Raw genomic sequence first — 26,864 nt, forward strand, 5'->3', positions numbered from 1 at the left:
GGCTGCTGCTACAGGGATTCTACAGTTGCAGAGTGTTGATGTAATGCAAGCACACGTTCCTTTGAAGCAGTCCTTTCCATGCTTGTGTTCTTATTGTCTCAAGCTTAGGACCTTTGCAGCAATTCTATGTGCTTACCATCTTTTACAGTTCTGTGACATTTTGTTGAGGCACGAGTCGTCTCGCGGCTTCTTCAACAGCTTTAAAGTCTATCCACATCAAACATCTTCAATTATTGACATCTCAGTATGAGCCGCTATTTAATAATTCAGCTCCTTTATCACAGACAGCAGTCTACCCAGCCTGGACGGCACCTACCTGCCCCTAGCTCCGAGCACTGAGACTGCAGCGAGCTCAGAGGCAGGCTGGCTGCCTGCACATCGATTGCAACGAGACAGAGAATGAGGAAAGGAAGCAGATTTCATAAAATGGTGAAATATCTTGCCCAGAGCAAAATATGCCAGTTGTTTGCCTCCGAGTCTGTTAATGACATCTATCAGGCCAAGTATCCTCACTCCCCAGATTAACCCATTCGCCAGTCTTCTTCCACACATCCCTCCTTTATTTTCTGTCCAACCTGTAGACACGGTCTAGAAATGGCTCACTTTTTCCATCTCCTCACTCCTCTCTCTCTCTCTCTCTCTCTCTCTCTCTCTCTCTCTCTCTCTCTCTCTCTCTCTCTCTCCCTCTCTCTGCTCTGCTTTCCTCAGCGGAAACACTCGCCTCACCAAATCCTCTGGTTATGACGAGGCAAATCTTTAAACCCGACACTTGAGCCTGTTTTAAAAATCCAGGACATCCCGGCGTTCACGTTCTTGCCTTTCCTTTTTCCATTAGTGTGTTCATATTCCTGTCTGGCCCACCCTGGGCAAGAATTCCCTGCTGTAACACAGCTAGAGGGACAGTACTATCAAGACTCCTTTGGGTGCATTTGCTGTTACACTGAGCCCTACCATGCATTAGAAGTAGTAGCAGCATGGTATCCAAAAGCTTCATTTTATTTATTTCTTCTGCAAAGCAATTATTAGATTATAGTTTATTGATAGAGAAGTGCCTTGAAATGGGGAGAAAAATAAATAGAAAAGACAGACCTGACTTCAGTCTAAGGAATTGCTCATCCACCCTGGCCTTGTTAGCCAGAAAAGGAAACAGTGGCAGTGAAACATATCAAATGAGTTTATTATTCTTAATTTAAGATGGCTATTCTTCATTCCAGATGGTTTATTTTTTAAACATGCCTAATGTAAGCTAACAACTGGAGGATTCTGGTTTCTTTTCCATACCCTCCAGGTCATTTAAGCCGTGCTTTACCCACTGACTATTTAGGCTACTTGAAAAGGAAAGGCTTCATCATTTTAGACTTTTTTTGGGGGAGTTTGACATATGATGCCAAGCTGTTGGGCTCTGTTGCTATTACCAAACCTATTCCTGTCCTCTTATGGTTATTTGGTTTGGGCCAATGTGTCAAATCGGAGTTCAGTGACTCATGGCAGGCCAAAAGTTACTCACCGCACTCTGGGTGGATGTATGCCTCTAATGTTTGATACACAGCTTTGCATCTGAAGTTATTGCCTTGGAAATAGGCATTTATGCCCCTTTTTGAATTTTATCATGCATCTGTCTCCACTACATCAAAACTGCCTCTTTCCCCTCTAATCGTTCATGTCGTTACTTGGGCAGAGCCCGTTTGCTGTGGTATCAACTCTCTTAGCCAAGTCACCCACTTGGGATCTCCAGCAGCAAATGATCCTCCTCCAGAAAAGTGTTTCATGTGATGAAATGTGGTGCGTGCTGCACATTTCATTTATCTTGTATCCAGCACATTCCTAAAGCGTTCTGTTGGGAATGGTACAGTAAAGGTAGAGATATGGCAGTTTTTTGGTCAGTAGAACAGCGGTTTATAATTAGAGCAGGATTCAGTGTGAATTTCTTTGTGCATGGTTTAAGAAGCAACATAAAAGTCACTCTGTCCTCGGGCAAAGCATGATATTCTCACACTAATCTGCCGCATAGTGAGACAGTGTTTTAATTGGACTGGGAGATGAATATGATTGTCATGGGAAAACTGTCTTTATAGGGTAGTAGCAACAGACCTACTTTCTGAATGGAAATCATTGGACAAACCAAACAAAAAGTCATTTTCTCCTGAACAGGGATAAGAGCTGATGGATCTGAACGTCCTTAGAAAGCTCCTACAGTTTATCTATTAATCCGCTTGGAAGGTTGTATTAAAAGGGGCTATCATGGCAAGGAATCCCAATAAAACCTTGTGTAGCTGGTCCATTAAAGCAGAGTCTCAAACTTCCCTTTTATCAGCCGCCAAGGCCCTCATTTCTCCTCCACTGACAATGTATTTTATTGCTTTAATTTTCTCCATTACTCTCGCTTGATTATCGGATAAGGGCCTTTATTTGGTTCTAAAATCACTCGGGTACACAACAACAGGCATGCATCATGGCAACTCCCTTTCCTTCCCTGTTCCCTCAAGTGATGAGTGCTGTGTGTGTGTGTGTGTGTGTGTGTGTGTGTGTGTGTGTGTGTGTGTGTGTGTGTGTGTGTGTGTGTGTGTGTGTGTGTGTGTGTGTTAGAGGCTTGGTGGAATGTAGGCGTGATGTCAAAGGATCTGGACTCCAGGGTTCCTTTTGAAACTAATTGCTGTAATTTGGTGAGTGAATAAGTGAACTGGACTCCTGGTGTAAAAGAGGGGTCTAAGAGGGCTATCACACACACACGCACACACACACACACACACACGCACACACACACACACACACTTTCTGAGGATACCAGTTGCCACATGCGAGTGTTGTTGTCTCATTAGAATCAGTTCAGGTTAAGGTCTTTCTAGTCTTTGACAACCAGTGTAGTATTGATCAGTTATACAATAAGTATGTAATCAAACAAACTGCGTCATATCCATCATATCAGAAATGGGCAACACCGACCGGACCATATATTATTTATGATAAAAGGCCAATATTGTCCCGATACATCGGTCTAACCCTACCTGATACTAGTCATTTAGCTCAGCTCTAGTGACAGTATGAGCGTCCAGGGGAGGGAGCGACATGAAGGGTAACAGAGATAAAAGACATCTGTGTTTGCATTGATTCTGCACATCAACAATCAGGCTAATAAAACCATTAGGTTAGATGGCACAATGCATTGACTGTGATCGTGGGCCGTCGCCGTTGAGAACAATAAGAGGTTTCTTCCTCCGCAGCGCTGGCTAATGCACTCCCTGGCACCGCGAGGGCTTCCTCTGAAAACAATGTTTCATTAGGAAATGGAGAGACTTCATTACAGTCAATGGACTCGCTCCATTTGTTTATAGTGGTCTATAGTGGCTGATGACTCATTTAAAGCCATTGAACGCGTTCTGGCCAGTTTGAATGAGGCTGTGGATGGAGCTAATGAAGTGGAATGGCTAGTGATCCCCGCGCATCATGAGGCTGGTAATCTGTCACTATATAAGTGGCCTATTTACCTATTTATTTAGCGACCGTTTTTTCTAGGAGCATATTACACTCTGTGTATGTGTGTGTGTGTGTGTGTGTGTGTGTGTGTGTGTGTGTGCGTGTGTGTTCTTGTGCTTATGTCATTGTAAGAAACAGTTTGAGTTTTAGACATTCACAGTGGAGACATTTTGGTCAGTCTACACTACAATGGCCTAGTTTAAGGTTAGGACTTAGGTAGAAGGTTAGAGGTTAGGGAATGAATGGAAGGTCCTCACAAGTATAGCGACACAGATGCATGTGTGTGTCTGCGTACCTCTAGTTAAAAACTTGTGGGTGTGTGTTCCGGTTGGTTTTGCCAGCTCTGTGGCTCCTAGCGGCTTCCTATCTGCAGAGCGCAGGCAGCCAGAGCAACAGTGAATTAGGCCTAACATTTGGAAAAGGGTTTACTATTGTTCACACTGGAACTCACACCCTCACTCTCTTGCCTTACTCTGTGTTCACCGGCTAACTCTGCACACACACATACAGTCAGACATCATAAATATGCGGCTAAGCTGTGATGACTTTGTCTTTTCCTTCTCTGTTTCTTTAATAACCTTACTGTACGAGCCAACATTAAGTTGAATTAAATCCACAATTATCCTTCTCTGACGGGTAGTCCAGGCCTGGGGAGCTTCTCAAGGGGGTTACGCCAACACCATTACACTCACTGACTGGGCACAGCAGGGGGTGTTTTGTGTGGCTCACTGTCTTCCTGACTGATGACTGAAAAACACATTTTAATTAGGGTGGGTTGGGATGGATTTGAATCTCCACCATGCGCTCAGCGCTCACAACTCATCTGGTGAAAAATACTCCAGAAATGAAAAAAGGAAAATGACAGTGAACTAGCCTATATTTCACTGTCCGACATTCCACAATATTAGTCCTAGACATATTCAGGAGCCAGAGAAATGTTTCATTGCCAGCTGGCTTGATTCAATGAGAAATGAATGTGTGATGTGAAGTGTGAATGTTGGAGCTTGAGATACTGGGACGACATTGAATATTGTCCCTCACCTTTTGGTTTAATGCTTTTCACAGCAGGGTTTCCTGTATATTGATATTTTTTTGGGAGGCCCTGCCCACCCAGGTAAATCAGCAGTCACCCAAGTACATTTTTGTTTTAGATTCATTTGGGTGCTGTGATGCACTAAGTTGGCATTCAAACCTTGTGTTTTTCCCGTCGATGCAGTTAATAATAATAAAAAAAAAATGTCATTGTGTCAAACATCGAAAGCCTGTTAGTGCAATGAGTTATGGTCGTTGCTGTTCACTATGACAGTGCATGGTGTCTGTGTCAACTGAATAGAGAGGCAAAGTTTGAAGCGTAGCCTGTGTTTCAAATGTTCTTTATTCCTCTGTTCAGTCTATTCAAATAATGATGGACATGATGTTTTATGCTGAGGAGGTAACCCAGCTAACTACATTTATGTTGTATTTGCTTCTTTCCCTATAATACTCCATTTGATTATTGCTAGTTTAATGTTGCCGTAGCTGGTAAGTTACCCAATGAACAGTGTACATGTGAAACATACTATATATGTGTGTGTGTTTGGGTCGTTTGTGTATGAATGCTCTCTTGTCTTGGATGGCACTGTCAAGGAAGAACAAAGCAGTAAATCCTGTTTGTGGCAGCACCATGCACCCTGCCTGCCTCCTCCCTGCCAGGCAACCTGTCGCCCTTCACCTTGGGCTCCGATCCAACACTTCTAGCCTGACCCTGCGCCTTGCCACCCTGCAGTGTCGGTGTCAGGACTAGTGACATTTGGCAAGAGAATCACTCCATTTCTAGCACGGCAGTGACACCCGCCATAAGCCAGGCCAGAGCTTATTTAAAAAACAGTCACCCTAACCCTAACCCTTTTGTAGTTTTTTTGGGGGATCCAGTGGCAGTTTCTGAAGCTTTAACATTAGAGAGAGCTTATTGTCCTATGAGTTCATAGGCCAGATTTTAATATTTATGTATAAACCTAATTAGACCTGGCTGGCGTCGGTTAGGTCAGGCTGAATTTCTCACCTTAATGCTTGGGGGAAATGCTGTTATTAGTAAATTCATAGTGGTTTTGGGCTGTAGTCAGTTTTGGGGTCAGGAAAACTTAAAGCCTCATGCTCAGCTTGGGTTTGAACAAGGCCAACCCTAGTGAGTGCTGTTGGTTTTGCGTAATAGCCATGACAGAAATGCCACTCTATCATGTAGGCATGATGACTGGAGCTACAGCCGCTAAATAAAGGCTCAGACACAGGCGAAAATCTGTTGTTTATGGGACCAGATTTTACTTTGGATTTGCTATTCATACATCAAGGAAAGAAGACGGGAACAAAAAGTACAAAGTAATGAAGGATTTCTGGAGCGCTATCAGCCCACTTGTTAAGTTGATTGAACTTTCTACGTGGGGAGATCTAAGGGCGTTTTTCAAAGAAATTGTTTCTTTACTGCATTTAGGCATTGGTTTGGCAGCATTTCTTATGGCAAAATTTCAAGCATAATTCATCAGCAACTAGAGAGCAGTCATTTCCAAAAATTTGGTGTAGGAAAGGACTGAAGAAAAGAAACCTGAAGCATCAGCTGTGTTTGTGGATTAATGTATAACAAAGGATTAGCCCACTCTTTATGGAATGAGAGTTTGAATGTATAATTGATATCTTTTAACTTACTTATTTACTTATTTTACTTACATTAAACACGTTTCTGTGATATTAGACTCTTGCCTTTAACCCATATTTCAGAGTGCTTACTTATTGGGTAGCATCCCAGTCACATCATGCTCTCTCACTCCAAACGAAGTGCTGCAGGGTTGGTTTGAAAACATCCCAGGAAACCACCCACTGATCTGAGGAGGAAACCACTTCAGGCTTTGAAATAATAAGAGCGGTTTCACACCTAGTTCATTTAGAGTTATTTTGATCCACAAACCCAGCTGATGCTGATGCTCCACATTTGTTTACCCCAGAAGAAAGTCTCCTCCTGCACCAAATATCTCACCAGTGAAGGAAATGACTGTTCACATGTGGCTTTTACTGATAAATTACAGTTTTCTTGACATTTTGCCATGGGAAATGTAACAAAGTAACAATGTAACAACTCATCTTCTGATTTGGACCAAAGCGGGCTATAGGTGTGAAAATTTTGATCTTAGGTGAATATTGTCCTTCACCACCGCTGTGACCAGGGTAACCTGGTGCTCTTCATCTGACTGTCTGACTGTTTGTGTGTCAGCAGGCAGTAGTTAGCTGTCACATGGGCTGGTAGGAGGAAGCAAATGGGCATCCTAGTCAGTTTCCCAGGCCTGCTGCGTGTATTAGTGGTGACATCTGGACCAGGAGCTGTAACCATCGGCCTGCAGCTGTCGGCCCCTCTACCTGGGGGTCGGACGGCCACGCTATCGGCAGGATCAAACGGGGACAGGGTTGTAATTAGTAACCCGCTCCCGCCATCCCCCTTCTGGGCAGGCCACAGGGTTGAGAGTGGGGAGGAGGAGGAGGGGGGATCTGAAAAGCTGACCGCTCTATGCATGTCTCAACTCCCCCGGCCGAGTTCCCCAAAACACTCTTTAAAATTTTAGATTTGCATGGAAACCCTGTGCTTGCTCCTCTCCGCAGCTTCACCGTTCTGCATCATTCTTTCACTTTAACCCTTCACTGCTCCTACTTTCCACCTGTATAGGGCAAGAATGTTGTTCTCTGGGAAGGGGCTGCATGGTACAGGATCAGCGCAGTGTCAAGTAGAGGTTCAAAGTGGATGTTTTGGCTGTCAGATGAAAGTTGCGTGTTGAAGATGTTCCTACACAGGTGTGGAAAGTCTTGAAAAGTATGAAAAATGAAGTTACAGATCTTGAAAGCTTGCAGAGATTGGAGATTGCACAAAAAGTATGGATAGATTTGGAAAAAAATATTGTTATACAATCCAGATATATACATCACTATACATTTTATGTATAGTGATGTATGATAGTACCCAACTACTGTCAATATAACATCATATTGAATACCAATTTTCAGAGTGAAAATGCGTAGGCACCCTGTAAATATCGCTCCTCAGTCTATGTACTTTATGTACCGAAGCATAGCCACGTCTCCCTTAAGGCACTTCAGTACTTTTACTCCCCAGTCAGGAAGGAGCGTTTCTGGCAGGAAAACACATCAGCACTCACCAGTGTTGATAGAAAATGGCTCGGAACAGTGAGCATGGCAAGATAAATCCTTAATAGTATAATTTATTTTGTTGCAAACTTTACTTAAAGGAGAAAGTCTAGTTTTTTAAAATGTTTTTATGTCTCCATCTTTGTTGCTAGGCGCTCTTTGTTGCTAGGCGGTCATTGCTGCGGTGTTTCTGCACTGCACTTCCCGGAGATCACCTAGGTTGAATCACTGTTGTGTTGTATCAATCAGCGATAGAGAGTAGCAAAACAGACATTTATTTCGATGAAAGTCACAGATTGTTAAGCATATTGTAATTTAGGGCCTTGCCTATGTCAAAGATTTTACTTGTAGTTGCTTATTACATATGTTCCTTTGCCATCTCTTTTGTCCTCCCTCAACCTCCTAGCAGACTTTAATGGTTGTTTGGAAGGATCCAGCTGGAGAGCCCCTACTTGTCACACAGGGGCCCCCTGCTTATTTCATAGGTGGCGTTTTATGCACCTCCTCACCTAGTTTACACACTGCGATAAAACCTGTAAACACGACCGAGTTGAGAAATTGGACTTCAAAGGCAGATTTGCTTTTAGAATGGACAGATTGTTTAGGGCAGGGACCGAGGTGAAGATTATAGGCTTACTTAAACATATTCACTTTCAGTCATCGGCGTGTGTGTATAAACGTTTGTCTCTGCGCTTTCCTACACCCACATCCCAGTTCCTGTTCTTCCTCCGGCTTCCTTGGGCGGCGCTCACTAAATGCTAGCTCCACGGACCACCGGGACTCCGCAAGTATGCCGCTGCCCACCGCAGAGCTATAATTACCATCGACAATAAAAAAAAGAAAAAAAGTCGACCAATATTGGCTAGTTTTGCCCTTCGTTTTTATGGAGGGTTTTAATTTAGGCTTTTGCCTTGATGTCAGGGAGCGTTTTATGCCGTGGATCCACCCATGGTCCACTCCTGTGCGAGCAGACAGGCGGTAATGAAGCGGTTGTCAGCTGCTGCCTTCTAGTTATAATGCTGAATGATTGCTGTGGGCCCGAGGTGAGGCTTTGACGGGAAGGCCTCATCTATATCACGCCTGGTCAAACACAAACACTCATTTGATATTTACACTAGATCACACTAGGAGGCCTTCACCTCTGACTGATCCATTGTGCGGTGTTGTTTCTGACTCTGATTGTCCTCTGTTGACTTTAACCTTCTCATCCTCTGGTGCAACACCTTGTGAGGTACGAGTGTATATACACAAAGTGTTTGGTCAGGCCTGGAGTGTTTGTCAGCCGCATTTATATATGCATAAGGAATGCATAAGGCCACTCATGAGAAGAGGTCAGTCCTGTTGTGAAATGTGCATGCCAGCGTTCCCCCCCACAATGAAATGAGAAATTACTTTTTCACCTTTCTAGGTAATTTTCCATGTCGTAATGTACACCTGTTTAACACCAAAACATTATACAACACACAAAATGAATGAATTCCCCATTACTTTTACATTGCTTCTTGGAAAACAGATTTTTAGTGGTTACTTCATGGCGTACCAGTTGGTATACATAAAAATTCTAACCAATAACACCATCACACATTTTTGAACAGACCCACTCCCAATGGATATCCTATTGGATTACACTGTCGGCCACTTTTGAGTGATTCTTCCCAACATTATGTCCTACCCCAGCATCCAGAAATAGGCCTACATGAAATTATGGAAGCAAGATGCGCTTTCATTTTGACTTAAAGGAGTAATATGGGCTACAAAAATGTGTAGAAAATGTTGCCTGGTAAATAAGGGTCTATCTCTGTGGCAGTTTTGGCAAGGCACGAGCCGTGAAAAGCAGAATGACCACCAAGATGTAATCTACAAAAGGGAGTTGGCCTTGAGATGAGTCACAGTACTGCCTGAAAATGAGAGAATTCTCTTCTATTTTATTCTTAGTTTGCATTTTTGATCATTTCAGTAAGGGGAGGTTTCTGATTATTCATTTTCTTAAGATGATATAATTTATGAACCACATTGAGTTCCCTCCTGGGGTCTCATAGGTATTCAGCCTAGGATTTGTCTCTCTATGATGTGAAAATATAAAGAACACCAGCGCAGCCACAAAAAGACTCAATGGGGCTGAAAGTAGCGCAGTAGTTTCCATCTCGGAGGCTCCTAATGTAACGATTCACCGATTCCAATCGATGCGCGGGGCTCACTGTCTAAGATACAACTGCATCGATTCTAACAGCTTGTATCGGGCAAACATGAAGAGACACTATGGACTCGCTGTGGGAGAGACTGTCCCTGCCTGCTCCTCTTCACCTGCAGCCAGTGGCAGCACTAGCGCTGAAAAAGGTATCAAAAAACCAACACTTCTGCACAATTAAAATCCATTACTGAAGCCATCGCACTCTTTCTGTTTAAAGGACTATTTTGAGTTGATGGCTTTTCATTTTTTCTAACTAAAAATGAGATTTAAAATGGGATGTCATCATTGTCATCAAAATGTGAAGGAGACCATTTTAATGTACATCTTTCTCTCTCACACATACCTGGATTAATTTATACCTAAGGATTCTTGCAACCAATGGCAAACTATATCTATATGTTTGACTATACTGAATCGTATTGAATTGTTGGTTGCTTAAATTGTATCTTAAGCGCATTGAACTGTTGATTCTATATCGAGATGCGTGTGGAATTGGTCTCGGAAGATATACACACCCTGAGCTATATGAACAAATGGTCAACAATATGGCCCTTGGGCCTCGTGAGCTGTACAGCTGAAGTGTGGCAGAAGCTGTAGTTTGCTGGCAGGTCTGTGAATGGGATGAGCCTCGCCTCGCCTCGCTCCTCTGTCTGGCCTGGTATTTTTAGAGGGAGGGTGAAGGATGGACGGAGGGAAGAGAAGAGGAGGAGGCAGCATCTCTCTGTTGTGCTGCCAGGCTGCAGCCGAGGCCAACTCACCCTCCTGACATGCACATCCCTGCGGCTTCAGCCTCCTTCCCCCTCCAACACAATACGGCGGTTGTATCTCTGCTGCATAGCCCTCAGTCCTCAACGCTGCACGACATTACACCACCTCTGAACTAAAGACAGGCCCTTTGAAAGGCCTGACATTCATCCCTTCACTTTCTCACCACACCAGTTTGTCCTTTGTGTTTTTCCTTGACTGGCTTTTTTTCATAGACGTCCAGATAAGTGTTTGTACAGGGAAGGAGGTCTGGCCTCTGTCAGGAGAGTCTAGTTCATGGCTGATCCACTGCCATGGCAGAGGGCACACTAGCACAGCAGAATGCTGTAAAAACCATTGACCCCGCCTTCAGTGACTTGCCTTTATGGGCTTTTCTCTGAGTGGGTATTTTTGGCCATGTTTTTTTAAATACAAGATGAAAGTGTGCTTGCCTCTTGAGATTCTTGAACTTGTTTTGAAAGAATGTGTTGATCAGAGAGTGAAGGCAGCCTCTAGTACGGCATGATTAAAGTCACTGTGGGATTATGCCTAGCCTTCAGATGTGTTCTAACACTGTAAATTCTTATTACATTTATGTACAGTAAAGGCTTTGTGAATTAACATGACATGAAACGCTTTCTGTTCCTGCATAGTACCATGATATGTGAAGTTAACCCTCCCAAGCATGCGAGTTCACTTTGAGCATCGGCAGCAACCATTTGTAACAGACTGTATACCAACAGCTGCTACAACAGAAGCATTAATTCTCTACACATCTTCCGCTCGCTTGCGTTTGTCTTTGACTGATTACACAGCAGCATTGGCTGTGATGTTTCTGTGCTATGGCCTTTCTAAATAAATGGACTGCTATACCGGAGTTCATTTTAATTCATCAACCCAGGCTCAACGCGACATTCACTAGTAGGAATTGACCACAAGTCCCGACTTCAGCCCACCAGAGGGTTCAGCCCAGCACTACGGGAACTGTGCAGCCGACTCTGGATGCGTGTTGTTGTCTCCTACTGACTTGAATACCATCCAGTGTTATTCTGAGACACTCCTCATTCATCTACAGTAGAGTCTGGACTGACATAGGCCTGTTCTGTACACTCATTTCCACCTTGGAGGGATGCCAAAGAGCTTAATCTCTCTCTCTGTTTTGTTGTTTTTATTTTTTCCCCGTCTGTGGGTTGAACTAGGGTTATATGAGGTCACTGTCGGCCTGTTGTTAAAGCTACTACCAGTACAATTTGAAACTCGATGACTTTGGCCACCCCTTCAGTCCCTTATTGGTAGTGTTTTACATCACTTTCCCAATGATGACCCGCCACTTGGTTTGTTTCCATACGAACAAGTAGAGCAAGTCAGTCCTCTTTCTGTTTTGGTTGAGGCTCTATCTTTGTGTCATAAGTGAGTCACATTTCACGCCAAATCATACCAAATACAGCAACACAGAGAATTAACCGATTTACCAATTTTGGTCTCATTTTTCTACAGCCACTGTACTATGCTATCAAAAAACCCATAATTTCAGTTAGGGATGTGTCTGATAATTAATAAAAAGGGTCACATTTAAAGATATTGAATATTGTCACAAAATATTATCTATCAGCAGCTTCATTTGTAAAGTTCAGTATCAGTATCGGCCTTCAGAAACCTATATCGGTCAAACCCTCGGTGGAACAGTGAAAGTTCCAGCTTACAGACTTGTTGATACTGCTATACCCTGCAGTGTCAACAAGGCTCCCCCACAGTCAGCTGCTGGTGATACAACCAGAATAATCAATGAACTCTGGTACCTCAGTTAGCTTTAAGGAAAATATTTTGTCGAGCGGCTCTGTTGTATCTGAGTCTGAGGAGACGAACAATGTTGACGTTGACTCTTGCCTTTGAAAAAGCATGGCTGCATGATGCAGCCTTATCTCAGAGGAAGTGAAGCAAGTGTCTAGTTCTGCTTTTCCTTTGTGTGAGGTCTTCTTGGTTGTGTTGTAGTATCCTCTCTCTTTGGTCTCCTGAGAATATTTTGATGAGGTGAATAGCTTTTTTACAAAGCAATCATCTAGACACTTTCTGTACATATGTTTGGGCTTCTGTGGATCTGGTAATGTGCATACAATGCACATTTTGCACATCATGTATATAAACTGTAAGCTTTCTTTGTTACAGAAAGTTGTAAAGATTTCTACTTAATATATTCTCTACACATTGGAATTGTTACATTATCTTTACTCCTATACTCTATTCTTCCTTGTTGTATCTTATTACTATTTTGCTGCTGCTGTAACCACCCTATTTCCCCAAGTGGATCAATAAAGTTTCATTTTATCTATTTATTTTGTGTTATACTGATATTTCTGAAGTTGCCATGCCTGTGAATGATGCGTTGAATATCTTCCAATAATTAAACAAAAAGCATTTGACAGTATAACTGCTTGTATATACTGCAAGCAATCGAAGTATTCTTCCATCGGTAGGGAAACAAAAAAGTGTGGAAATCTGATTGGCTGATTGTTGACGGTCAATGAGTGCAAAAAGTTCAGCTGTGGCCAACTACTCTCGGCTGACGAGCTTGTGATACATTTTCCTGGTCACACAACTCTGCAACTCTTACTTATTGTGTTGCTAGCAGTGTGGAAGCACAGTTACTGTCTCCTTCAGGGTATTTTTATTAACTTTCATTCAGTATTGCTCTGCACAGTCATTGCCAGTGTCTTTGTATTTGGTGCATAGCTGCCATACCGTAAACCAACCCCGGTACTTCTATTCATACTGGAGGATGGAACATTTCAGCCTCATGAGAGATTTTCATCATTACGCCATGATTGTGGCCAGGTCTGGCTTATTAAGTTTTTGTGAGATATATTGGTCCCCTGCTAATTTGTAAGATCCTGTTTGGAGCTGAAAAGTGCCCGATGTGCAGGAACGAGACATTGAGTTGCATTCTGGGTAACTGCGACCTGTAATGGCTGCTACTGTTGTGAGACAGTGTCTAGGAGCCTCTGCCAGGTGCTTGGCTGTCTTCCTTGCTCAGTCTGTAGAATCAGTAGATGAGGTACAGTACATATGGAATTTCCAGCAGTGCATTTTTTTGTCATCCTGAATTTCCAAATGCTTTTTTCTTTTTTGTTTTTCAGCTCTTTAGATTTTTCTGTCTGTTCTTTGGCAGTTAGCAGAGCTTTGTCTGTAGCTTCTGTGCCAAAGGTAGAAATTCAACACTAGGCTTTTAGAGGACTGCTTTCAGCACTCTGCTTCTAGGACCAGTTCTTACTTTATTAAAGAATAAGTGAGACGTTTTCAGAGATAATTAGATTGGGACAAAGGCTCTTTTTATCCAGAGGTTATCGTTTTCAGGCTGTACCTATAAGCATGAAAGACTAGACTGCATTTGGTATCCTATACTTCCATAGATGAGCTTATTTATTGTAAGAAGAACTGTTACCTCAGCCTTAAGTGGGACTACAGAGATAGGCTCCCTATAGGTTTATTCTTGGTCCATTAAACACTGGATGCTTATTTAAACCACTCCCAGTGTGTTTGGATATGATATCAGCCGTCCCACAGTCACCCACTGATATCCTGCCTATCCACCCAGAAGAGGAGGTTGTATTTTGGGGGGTTGATATGAGGAGAGAGCCTGGTCGGTTGAGGCCTATTTGGGAGATGGAGGCTTCAGTCTGAGTTAAGCCAGGAATCTCTCTCCCACAACGGCTTATCTCTCCAGATAACTATTCCATTGTATTTACTTTAATTCTCCAGATAGAAGGCCTTGACAAAGATAAGGGGGTTGTTGTTATTGTCTTACCTCTCCATCAAATCCCACCGCCACTGTCAAGTAAGCTATTCTTTCTTTTCTAAGTCTTTTCTCTGCAAAATGGCTTTACCAGCAAATCAATACAAGACCCTCTAAGAAAAGGCATTTTTTTCCAGATGGAAAATCCATATGGTGTGGCAATGTGTTTGGCACATAGCAGCCACTGTAATGTTCTGTAAGGGCTAGAGGCTTCTCAGAGCTGCTTAAGTTAAACCTGGTTCAGCTTGTAGATGGGAGACTATTAACATTTTAATCTTCTCGAAATATTAAAGCTGCACTAGGCAATTTTGCTACACTGGCAGTCCCAAATGGTAGCGAGAGATAACTATTTGAGTTTTGAAGACTTCATTACCTAGAAATCCTGTAAGCTGACATCAGTAAACTAAATGTCTTCCTCTTAGTGTCTGGTGGGGGTGGGGGTGGTGAAGAGTTCAGCGAGTCCAGCTTTCTCTGGACGGAGCACTCGCTGGCTGCTGTTTAGCCCCAATTTGTGATTTAGGCTAATAAGGCTGGACTTTTACATAAAAATGTTGCCTAGTGCTACTTTAAATGAATCCCTAACAGCTGACCTCAGGCTCATCTTGAAGCTTGCCCCACAGGGCTTGATATAGCTAGGTGTAGGCTACTTGGGGGTTTCTTGATCACCAACTTTGGCTTTCACTTGAATTGTGGGCTCAACACGCTGGGCCAAAGTCTCAGTGAAAAAGGCTACGTTGCCTTTGGAGAGAAGCATTAATTTGAGCATGCATTTATGTTTGCTATCTGTAAACAGATAGCAAGTTTGACCCCAACAAAGTCTTAAGTATAAGTGGAAAACTTGTAGTTCACAGATACTTGACCTAATGAGTTGTTATGTGTGACTGAGCTTTCATCTCTTGTGGTGAGAAAGATGGCAAATATGTTTGTCCATTAAACATCATCATGAGCTAGTAATATGATATTGACCTAAGCTATGATCAAACCGCATGCATCAAGAAAAATGATGTAGTTGAATTTGAAACCTTTGATCTCATTAGTACTGATTTTTCTGATGTAGGCTAAAGGAACACCCAAACTTGTATTACCTCGTGTACAAATTGGTCATGTGATAAATTTACCAATTAATGAATTTACGAGGAGCAATCAAATGCGGTGTGAGTTTTAGTTTATGGGACACTGCACTGTGTTTACGTGGAGCGAGGCAAGGACTGCCATATCTGTCTTCTGCTGGGTTTATAACTGCGTCAGCTGTGGCCGAGCTGACACGAAGAAAACAGTGACACTAACTGTCATGGCCAGCCTGCGGTCGCTAGGCATGTTCACTCTACCTCCCTCAAGTCTGAATGGGGGAGAAAGCTGTCAGATGACAGGGACACCAAAGCTAGATTGGCTGTCTGACCCCCCACGTTGTGCTGCTGGGTTCACTCTCTTGCAAAATCACTACAATTGGAAATGACTGTGGTTCAGATTAATTACAGGAAAAATCCACCCTAAAAAACTATTAAAAAACAGCTATTGGCAGTGTACCTTGCCCATTATGTTGTTTGGTGGTGTACTTTTCTTATTCCTGTAGATAAATGGCCAAATGCAGAAGACATGGCATCATGTCGAGATATGTCCAGTGTAGCTTCAATCATATAACATTAACAATAAATGTTTGGTGTCAGTCCCTCACAATCAAAGAGCAAGAGCCGCCATTTTGCAGTGATGTTCAATATACAGGGAGAAATCCATCACAGAAGGGGAAATTATACTAATTTCTCTACTGATAGTAGCCTCAGTAGATCATAATACAGTGCAGCCACAAGACAGCAAGGCGGCGATCATAGACACGCCCCAATGTTCACAAACTAGATTGCTAGCTAGCTATATTTGTATGCCTTACGCCCACCTTTGATTGAAAGCAACAAGTTCATGTCCCTTCTCTGGGGTTTCTTGAAAGGTATTCTAGGAAATGTAGGAAATCACTAACTGAAGTAGAAGAAGCAGGTTAAGGGAAAGTGGGTTCACCAAAAAAGTAAATTACATCACTTCATCACAACCCCTGGAATGCATTGAACCTCACAAAGGTGATATCACTTGTTTGATATCACAAAATGATATCAAACAACGTAAGAGTATTCAAGGGCGCATTTTTCCTCCTAAGTGTAATTTCTGGATGACAAGCAAGGTATTTATCATTACTTGGTTAGTACAAGTAAAAGTGCATATCACCCAGCTCTCCCTGAGAGCCTTAGCTAAAGAAGACATCTGGATAGAGGGACCGGCTGGAGGGAACAAAGGGCCTTTTCTGCTCCCTGTCACCCAGTCCTGTCCGGCCCTCGGCAGAGACGCAAACCAAAGGGCCTGTTTCACATTCCTCCTTTGTTGGTGCTCTCAGCATGCTGCCGTAACCGGAGCTCAAATCCAATGGCAGCACTGAGTGATAAGGCGGTTATCAAGGTGAATGTCTCCACATGCTGATGTGCAGCACATGGCTAGGCGCAGCCTGGAAGATTAATCACATCCTTATTCTTATTTAGGATTGAAATAACATGACTAAGCAGAAGCAGTATAATGGAAGCCCATTTAATTATTGAATATTTTAGACATGACCTCCTACTGTCTAGCAGGGTTTCTCCATTCTCTATCACTGATTGTTCACTACACATTTTCACACCTAGGAGCTGCCCAGCACAGCCACAGGCTTCTACTGTTAGCCACTGAGCAGCTCCACTGGAGTATAGTGTAGTTGTTGAAGCAGAGGATAATGTTACTCATTCACTTTCCCTGCCGAGATCATCCCAGCCGGTCTGGGGATTTGAACTGGCGATATACAGTATGCCGATGTGTTGAATCATCAATCCCGGCAGCAGCGGCATAACTGGAAACACAAGTTTGGAGTGAAGGAAATGAATTGTGAAATAAACTGTCCGTGATTGAAGTCTGAATGTGATCATAAGTGTATGTTTACATGTAACTGATTATGTAAATGTTTTACTTTTTGAGCTTCAGCTATTTTGTACTACTACTACTACTGCATTTTTTCCTGAATACCTCTCATGCGCCTGCTGTTCAGACGATGCAGTGCTGACAGGATGATATAGTCTTAGATAAAGTGACTGTGACGTAGATAAGTCAATTGCTTATCAGATTGACACTGGTTTTGTTGCAGAGAACTGACAGTAACATGTCAGTGCATGCATAGGCATCCCTGTGGGTAATTCGACAGTACAGCTACACAGCTTGTTTACTCACACAAACCCCCTGCAATTCTCTAGACTCGCTATCTGGGCCAATATCCAAATAATAAAACAATGAATATTGCAGAGTTAGTGTTTCTGGCCTCTGTTTGTTTGCAGTTCAAAATAGTTGTAGTAGCCCAGGCTGTGTCATTCTAAGCACTATGGAAATTAAGCCTAAGAAGAAATACACATGGCCTTTTTCAACCAGTGTCTGTTGTCTTTATGTACAGTAGATGGTATAGGACCAGAATTAACCTACTCTGCTCTAGTCTCTGGGTTTGGCAGTAGTGAGGTTCTTGGTCTCTTCTCCTTCTCATATCCTGCCTGCTGCCTCTCTAATATCCTGACCTGGCCCTGGTGGAACTGCACCTCAGATTTGTGGATGCTTTATCAAACGAATCCAGGCCACAACCTCTCCTCTTACTTCACTTCCTCTGCTGACTCAGCTGAAATGTCATTATTCTCTTGCGGGGATCCTGTGTTGCCGTTTTATGGGCATTCTATTTTTCATTCTCGATTTGGAAGTAATCTGATCCTTCTGGTTTGTTTATATCTTTTGGCATGCAGTGTTATGGAGCCCCGGAGTGGCTGTAGGGAAAACATTGTAGTTTCGAGTTGTACAAATCCTTTACAAAGTCTATAACATGCAAAAGAGAAAATACCAACTGAATGTAATTTATTTGATATTAGGCTGCAGCTGAAATCTAACATGTTTTCAGATCCACAATGCATATCGTCAAATTTTTGTATTGTGAAATTTGGTGTCACAAACTTGTTACATCCCTGTCAGAATCACTTGTACAACTGGTGCACAAGGAATTTGACCTGGTTACATGAAGAAGAATATCAGGCAAGGCTTCTTATTCTCATCCAAACCATGAGAGGATATATATATTTCGTTATCTTTATGTCTCTCGCAAACTGCAGTGCTCTCCTCTGGAATAACAAGGTTCTCCCAGAAGATTATAGATCAAATATATGCTGTTCAGCTCATCAACTTTCACATAAAAGATTTATGAACGTTTAGAGTTCAGAACCAATACCTTTTTTGAAGTTCATGGGAGAAGTCAAATTGGATTGGGCCAACTTTGTCTCCGTATGATTAAATGACTTCAGCTGCAGTGTATTCCTCAGCCATTTCTGTACGCTAGACTGTACAGTCCCGCAGATCAGAATGCTATTGATTTAAACGTCTCACTCAGCGCCCCGGCAGTCCACAAGCTAGACGGCTAATATTGATGAAGTCATCTCGTGTCACGATGCAGCTGTTGGTACAACCGCCTCCCGTCGCACACATCAATTCTCGGCCTATTATGGAGCTGCCATAGGTGTGAGAGGCCTTTCCATAGGCAGAGAAATTAGTTTGGACAGACTACCCTCCACTACAAAAGAGCCAATTACAGCAGCATAATGGCGTCTCCAATTAGATTTGCATGGCCCACTCGGAGGCAGGCGCTGACTATTGTCCTGCAGATTAAACACAGCCCAAGCTGAAGCCACACTGCTCCGCTCGCCTCACTTACCGCTCTGACTTAGCCGTTTGCATCCGGCTTCATCGGCCTTCCCTTTCCCTGCAGCTACTCCCCTCGCTGCACCAGCCCTTTCCAGCAAGGCAGACGTAATCTTCATTGCACGCAAACACACACACACACACACACACACACCCCTTCTGCTGATAGATGGCTACTAGCACGTGTGGACTCGGCAGCGGGAACCGTTAATGTCACTGGACCATAATTTAACAGTACACCTCTGCTCTCGAGAGCTGGCCGCACGCTCTCGCTCATTCGGCGACATTCAGTGGGTTTCTCTTTGCAGATACGAAGAGGAACAGACACACAGAAACGCACACTTGGAAAGTCCCAAGATTTAGCTTGCATAAAACAGATGAGCGTGTGCCGGGGATAGCTTGCACTATATCAAACTTGAATAACAGGAATGCCAGGGCTAAGGCTGTAACCCACCAGCCTATCCTGGAGGCTTTCAAACAGGGATGCATCGTTAAGGCCTAGTCTACCGCAATCTTAACCTGTTCCAGCCTATACCCTGTTTTTTCCTCTGGCTTGCTGTCTTGATGAATTGTGCCATTCATAGGAAGTCAGCCTCACTCTATTCTCACCCTTAAGGGCAATTACAGGGAACATGTCCTCTGTAATATCTGTTAAATAGTAAACTGAGTCCGTGCTTGGTGTTTGCTTTGGCTGTGTTGCAGCTTTATTAACACAGATTTCACAGGGTTCCTCCAATAGGATTTCCTGAGCTAGTCCTGAAGGTTGCCAGGCTGAAGATTTATCCATATGCAGAGAGGGTTTCTTTGTGTTAGCTAGCCAATTTTAGGGCATTTGTGAACTTCTCGCCTGTAGCAGCGTGTTTATTTAAGCCCTGAAGCACTGCGGGATAATGGTATCACTTCACTAATGTAATCACGACACAATCCCTTCTCATGGGCTCACACCGTGTTCATTGGTTTGGCATCTCCCTTCACTTAAGATAGCTTTGTCCTCCGTAATTGATCATGTTGTTGGCTTGATAATACTGTTTGCCTTGCTTTGCTTTGATAATTGTGTTTGCATTGACTCAGTTGAGGTTACGGGATATGTAATAGGGCAGTGGAGAGATAAGATGGACACGACTGATTTAGTATGTCGTTATAGCACACTGAAAAAGTAGGTCTCCAGTGAAGATGCAATCTTACATTGAAGCACTTATTTCCATGTTTGAGTCTATGAAAAAGTGGTACCAAGGCTTGTGTAAAGGAGTCCAGCGTCGGGGTTCAGATCTCAGAACAGTGATTTCTGAACAGCTTAATATCAAGCCCCCAAGCTATCCACATAACATCTCTGTTGGAAATGGCTTCAACTCCTGGCAATAACTTCTGATTTATCTTTGTCTCTCCTTTGTTAGCGAGCCATTCCGGTTGATTAGCGGGCAGCGGTGTTGTGGGGTTAATGACTGTGAAGAAATCGTGGTAATGAGTCATAAGTTGCAACGGTGCCCGCAAAAAGTAAAGGTCAGACAATTAGGGAGGGTGCTAATGACGATGAAGCCACGGGAGCGAAAGACATAAACATCCTGAGCAATTGGCTGTCAGCTGATGACCGCTGGTGTTTCCCAGCTGGATACAGTCCGACCTGACATAGTGCTTTCCTCTACAGTCTCCTCGCTCTCAACTGAACTAGGCCTGGAATAAACCTTGGGGAAGTAAATTACTGAATTTTCTGTAAGGCTTTAAGTTTTTCCTGGTGAATGAAAGGAATATGAGTAAAGGCATTGCAGAAACGAAGCCTCCTAGTTACCACAAATGTAGGAAATTCTCCTGCTCCTGCTCGAACCTTGTAGAATACTACCGCAGTACGTGTTTGCTATGGGAAGGAATACTACACATGAATTCCCGTTAAAGCTGTGGCACATGCGATGCTCTGGTTTCAGATGTAAAGGCTGACCCCTCACCCTCGCTTCGCTCAAGACTTCCATTGATGACAAGGCTGCAGCTTGTTTTGATTGGCAGTGTGCCCGCTCCAAGGTGCAGAGGAACGCAGGCTAGAAGCATGGAAAAGCAAAGAGTTACTCAAGCAGTTCCTGTGATCATATTCAGGTTCGGGTATCGCTTTCCACAGGTCTCAGGCCTGTCCTGTCTGTTTCTGTGTAAGGCCTTTCCCTGGGGATTGGGCTTGTGGCCGCATTCCAGAGCCGTCCTCTCAAATTGGGCTTTCTTGGGGCTACCGTCGTTCGTAAATGAAACCTCTGGCTTTCTGATGCTCCCTTCATTGGGAGGCAACAACACAGACCCTGCCTTCTTGACCACGGTTGAGTTGCTGCCAATGGGGGCCTAAGCAGCTGTCCCACTGTTTACACATACAGCCTCCTGTGATTTGGGGAACATTAGGTTTGTAAAGCTTCAACAGGTTTGGAGTAAACACTCACTCACTCAGTGAAGCAAGTTACTCGTCAGTTTTGGAGTGTGGAGTGGGGTGCTTAGACCCTTATAATCTGTACTTTGCATCAGCAGAATGTAGGTTAAACTGCATTTCTGTTGGCTCACATATATGGTACACATCCACACTGAAGCCAGGCTATGTTCAGTATGTTAGCATGTGTTCAGAGAAGGTTTAAAGAAGCAGTCAGCAGACTATGATCAAAGTGCATAGTAGGTGCTTGCAACGTCATGGGTTTGAGTCCAGCTGATGTCTCATGTCACTCTCCTGTCAAATAAAGCAGAAGCGGCAAAAATGATATTTTGTATTTGTGTGTGCATGTGTAATAACACCACTCCTCCCTCTCTTTCTGTCTCCACAGATGCAGCAGCTGTTCTATGAGAACTACGAGCCAAACAAGAAGGGCTACATTCGAGATCTCCACAACAGCAAGATCCACCGTGCCATCACCCTCCACCCCAACAAGAACCCTCCCTACCAGTACCGCCTGCACAGCTACATGCTCAGCCGCAAGATCGCCGACCTACGCCACCGCACCATCCAGCTCCACCGGGAGATCGTCCAGATGGGGCGCTACGGGGCGGCCGAGCCCAGCCGAGAGGACCTCCAGCTGGGCATGCCGCCCTCCTTCATGCGCTTCCACCCGCGGCAGAGGGAGGAGGTGCTGGAGTGGGAGTTCCTGACGGGGAAGTACCTGTTCTCCTCGTCTGACGGCCAGCCCCCCCGCCGCGGCATGGACTCCTCCCAGAGGCAAGCCCTGGATGACATCATCATGCAAGTGATGGAGATGATCAACGCCAACGCCAAGACGCGGGGACGGGTTATTGATTTCAAAGAAATCCAGTATGGCTATCGAAGGGTCAATCCTTTGTACGGGGCAGAGTATGTACTGGATCTGCTGCTGCTGTACAAGAAGCACAAAGGAAAGACCATGACAGTTCCCGTGAGGAGGCATGCCTACCTGCAGCAGACCTTCAGCCAGATCCAGTTCAAAGAGGAGGAGGAAATGGATGCCAGCGCCTTGGCCAGCCGCATCAACAAAGAGTCCGACTCCCTTTCCTTCCTCTCCAACTCCCTCAAGATGCTGGTGCCCTTCAAGCTGGCCACCTCCGGCCAGGACCAGAGGGAGCCCAAAGAGAAGAAAGTCAACATCCTGGTGCCTCTGTCGGGACGCTACGACATCTTCGTGCGCTTCATGGCCAACTTTGAACGCGTTTGTCTGATCCCCAACCAGAACGTCAAGCTGCTGATCCTGCTCTTCAGCACGGACAACAACACCGAGCGGGTCAAGCAGGTGGAGCTGATGAGGGAGTACCACATGAAGTACCCCCGGGCCGAGATGGAGATCAAGCCCGTGGCCGGCTCCTTCTCCAGGGCCCTGGCTCTGGAGGTGGGCTCCGCTCACTTCTCCAACGACTCGCTGCTCTTCTACTGCGACGTGGACCTGCTCTTCACCGCCGAGTTCCTCAAGCGATGTCGGGGCAATACGGCGCTGGGAGAGCAGACCTACTTCCCCATCATCTTCAGCCAGTACGACCCAAAGGTGGTGTACGCCGGGAAGGTCCCCAGCGACAACCACTACGTCTTCACCTCCAAGACGGGCCTGTGGAGGCACTACGGCTTCGGCATCGTCTGCGTCTACAAGGGAGACTTGATCAGAGCGGGGGGCTTTGACACCTCCATACAAGGGTGGGGATTGGAGGACGTGGACCTCTTTAATAAATTTGTCCAGTCAGGGATTAAGTTGTTCAGAAGCACGGACACGGGGATAGTGCACGTCCACCACCCGGTCATATGTGACCCCAACCTGGAGGCGAAGCAATACAAGATGTGCCTCGGCTCCAAAGCCTCGTCGCACGGTTCGACGCAGCAGCTGGCCGAACTGTGGCTGGAGAAGAACGACCACGGCTTCAGGAGGCTGGCCAGCAATAACGGCTCGGTTAGGACAGCGTGAGAAAAGCCGGGCCAAAGAACCGGAACGAACCGAACCTGCCCGGCCCGGCCCGGCCTGGCCTCGCTCTTTCCGCTTAGTGGTGTTTTTCACTACCTAATTTATTTTTTACTGAAATCAAAGACTTCACATGGATATATTTTGAAAAATACGTGTCTTTTTTTTAAGAAAATGTACAAAAACACCAAGATGAACCGTGAACTGAAACAGACTTGACTCTAGTGTAGAAGTACATTTTTTTGATTAATAATAAAGATTTAAAAGAATATTGACCAATATTCTTCCAGATGAGCCTGATTACAATAGGGGCCTGGAGGCTCCTGAAGTCTGTTACCAGTACAGTAATAAAGACCAATATGTGTTATCTGTCAAGACAATGGGGAATGGGGGAACTAGGGGTTATTAATGTGTACCTCAGTGAAGTACACCTACATGGTCCTTAAGTATTACATTTGTGTTGTGTGCGCAAAACGGACTTGTGTTGACGTATTCTATGACCAGCAGTGCTCTAAACATAACTAAACTCTTGATTGTGAATGTTTACAAGAGAGTGATTATCAACAACATTTCATGAATGAAAAAGTTGACTTAAATCACAACTATCTTAATTATGACCGAGGGCCATTTTATTTGATTTCTTTGATTTGCAATGTCTTTTGTTTGTTCGTTTGCTTTTATGGTTTTGGTAATACAAAATAACACTGTTATTGTTTCTCCTGGATTTTGTATTTTCATTTATGATTAATTTCTGTGAACCCAACTGCTGGATTTAGTATCTGCAATTCATCTTCCGCTGTCTAATTTATTGAATTTGCAGGCTCCATTTTCTGCTCTCTGACTGTTCGAATATGTATATTGGAAAGATTGTATAACCATCTCAGTTGTGGGATAGTGTTTTTTTTCCATGTTCTTTTTCTTAAACTCATTATCACCAAAGAGTTTTGCACAGTCTGCTTTAGGTATCAGTGTGTGTGTGTGTGTGTGCGTGTGCGTGTGCGTGTGTGTGTGTGTTGTTTTCTAGGTGGTGCAGGCACAAACATGAAACTGGTTGTAGAATGGAGAGAGTGAACACACAAGCCCTATCCTAAACCTTTCTGATGGTATTCGTGGGAATAATAAATAATGATGTTGAGGCAGGTTTCGTTTTAGCGGGCTGACATGGGAGCAGCGCTCTGGTGGGCCGGGTCAAGTCACGTGCATCGCTGTCTCTTTTTATCGTTTTGTTTATGTTAAAATAAAAACTGTTGCGGCTGGTCCCAGTCAAAAGAGCTGTGGTCCCGGCGCTGGTCCCATTGAACTGTGATGTGAAAACACCATTGTCCAGTCCTGTTTTACAGGTTTGAGGGAAGGATATTCCCTCATCGAGTTTTAATGGGTTATAATGATAGAATGGCAGGGCTGAATTATTTCCATGCATTCTCTGGTCCTTGCCTGTGTACTGGTTCCTATGGGCAGGGCCGTTGTAGCACTCCATTGGGTAAATGCTCCTCTTCAATAGTTCAGCCCCTAACAGGTGAATGGCTAATTTGTAAGACAAATGTAACCGGATGAATGACTCTCATCATAGTGTTTTTATTTTCTTGGGCTTTTTTGTAATTTCTGTTCTTTCAACCCTGTCCAACTGGGAAAGGTTTTATATTTAAAAAGAAATAAAATGGGGAAAATCTTTATCAAAATTGTGATGCTTTTGTGGTATTTTATCTTCCCCTGTTACATGCTCAGACGTATCTCCTGCCAGGATGAGAGGCGCTACAAAAGCAGAAAGAAAAAAAGTTTCACCTCTTCCATCGTAGCAGGAGGAGAGGCGTCCCGCTCAAAGAGATGACTGACACGCACGCTTTAATTCAGAGGAGCAGATGAAGCTAGACGTTTGCTTTCATCAGTATAGTCGGATGCACCGGCGCTGGGAGTCTTCCTGAGTCAAACGGGTGGTGATACTGAAAACTCGCTGTTAAAACTGGATTTATGAACTCAGTTTCCAGTGTTGAGTTCAGCTTTTATCAGCTTTCCTCCTGTCTGTTTTCAATCCATGTCAGTGGTGTAGAAACAGATGAATTGGGGTATTCTGTATTCCTAGACAAAGTAAGATATATGTATTTAATGTAATGTCCTTGCTATTTTTTCTGTTTTGATTGATAGATTTTTCTATTTTGCTATAGTTGTGAATTAATATTTGGAGCGATGGTGTCTCTCACTGATGCCATTCATATATTGTTGTTTGGTGTTCTTTATGTATAGGCATAGAGTAGAACTTGACCCACTTTCTTGCCAATTTGGGCCAGATGGCTGATTATTAGGAGGTAGTTACCTGTTTGTACACCAATGAAGACCAAGGACTGAAATGTTTTCTGTGTGTCAGTCGGTCATCTCTTGGAGTGTGAACCCTCTCTCCTGCCACAGGCTGAGAGTCACTAAAAGACAAAGAGAAGCAGTCAGAAAACGTAATCCCGCCTGTGTCAGGTTTGGTTTGGTTGGGGAAAGTGTTATCGGAGCAGCCTGTCTGGTCTTCCCTCTGGTCGTACCGCCGGAGCTTTGACTGTCAGGAAGCTCCTACTGGGCCAGTAAAATAGGGCCTCCGATGCAAATGCCGGGATAAGTCAATATTGTGCTTTTGTGTCTGCTCTGGGGCCGTAAAGACAAGCAGAGCAGCGGGGGAGGGAGAGAGCGCAGCGGCGTCTAAACCCTAAAGATCACAGTCCGACCGATACGGGCTTCGAAAGGTCATTACCGATATTCTGCTGACATTCAATACCTTTTTAAATTTGACCATTTTCCTACAAAAAATTACAATGATTCAGTGTTTCCTCCAGAATATTATCCATGTCAGGGTGGAAAAGCCTCTGAAGCAGAATTTAGACCATGGGACACTAATACTCTCCATTGAAACCCAAGCCAGGATAATGACAATAATCCCGTTATAAAAATAATAAAACACATTCATGCATACTTATGTGGAATCCAATCAAAATGTCTCTCATTAAAATCAGTTCAGGTTAAGGTCTTCCCATAAACAATCAGTGTAGAATTGATCAATTCTACAATAAATATGTAATCAATCAAACTGCATCATATCCATCACACATTGACCGGACCAGATCTGATTTTTTAATTAAAGGCCAATATCGGCAAACCAGTATATCAGTCTAACCCTGCTAAATACACAGTCACAGTCACTCTGTGGGGATGTGTCGTCTGTCTGCATCACACACACACACACACACACACACTGAAGTGCCTCGCCATAGACATGCCTTGGCTTTTTATGTAAAGGAACACACATGGAGACGACAGGGCCCCTGTGACATTTCACCTCCCCTCAGATGCAAACTGTCTCCTGAAGGAAAAAGCCAGCTTGAGACTTTCACTACTGGCCCAGATTTACTGGCAGTGA

At 44.0% G+C, this 26,864-nt stretch overlaps 1 protein-coding gene across 1 annotated transcript in view; it reads left to right on the forward strand.

Moving 5' to 3' along the window:
* chsy1 (chondroitin sulfate synthase 1) overlaps positions 1-25,149 on the forward strand; it is a 54,969-nt gene extending 29,820 nt beyond the window's left edge. Inside the window, exon 3 of the mRNA XM_071908911.2 lies at positions 21,884-25,149. Coding sequence (XP_071765012.2) covers positions 21,884-23,476 — 1,593 coding nt within the window. The 3' untranslated portion in view covers positions 23,477-25,149. The remainder of the gene's footprint in view (positions 1-21,883) is intronic.
* Positions 25,150-26,864: the final 1,715 nt, after the last annotated feature.

Source organism: Centroberyx gerrardi, chromosome 1, assembly GCF_048128805.1.
Source record: "Centroberyx gerrardi isolate f3 chromosome 1, fCenGer3.hap1.cur.20231027, whole genome shotgun sequence".
NCBI lineage: Eukaryota > Metazoa > Chordata > Actinopteri > Beryciformes > Berycidae > Centroberyx > Centroberyx gerrardi.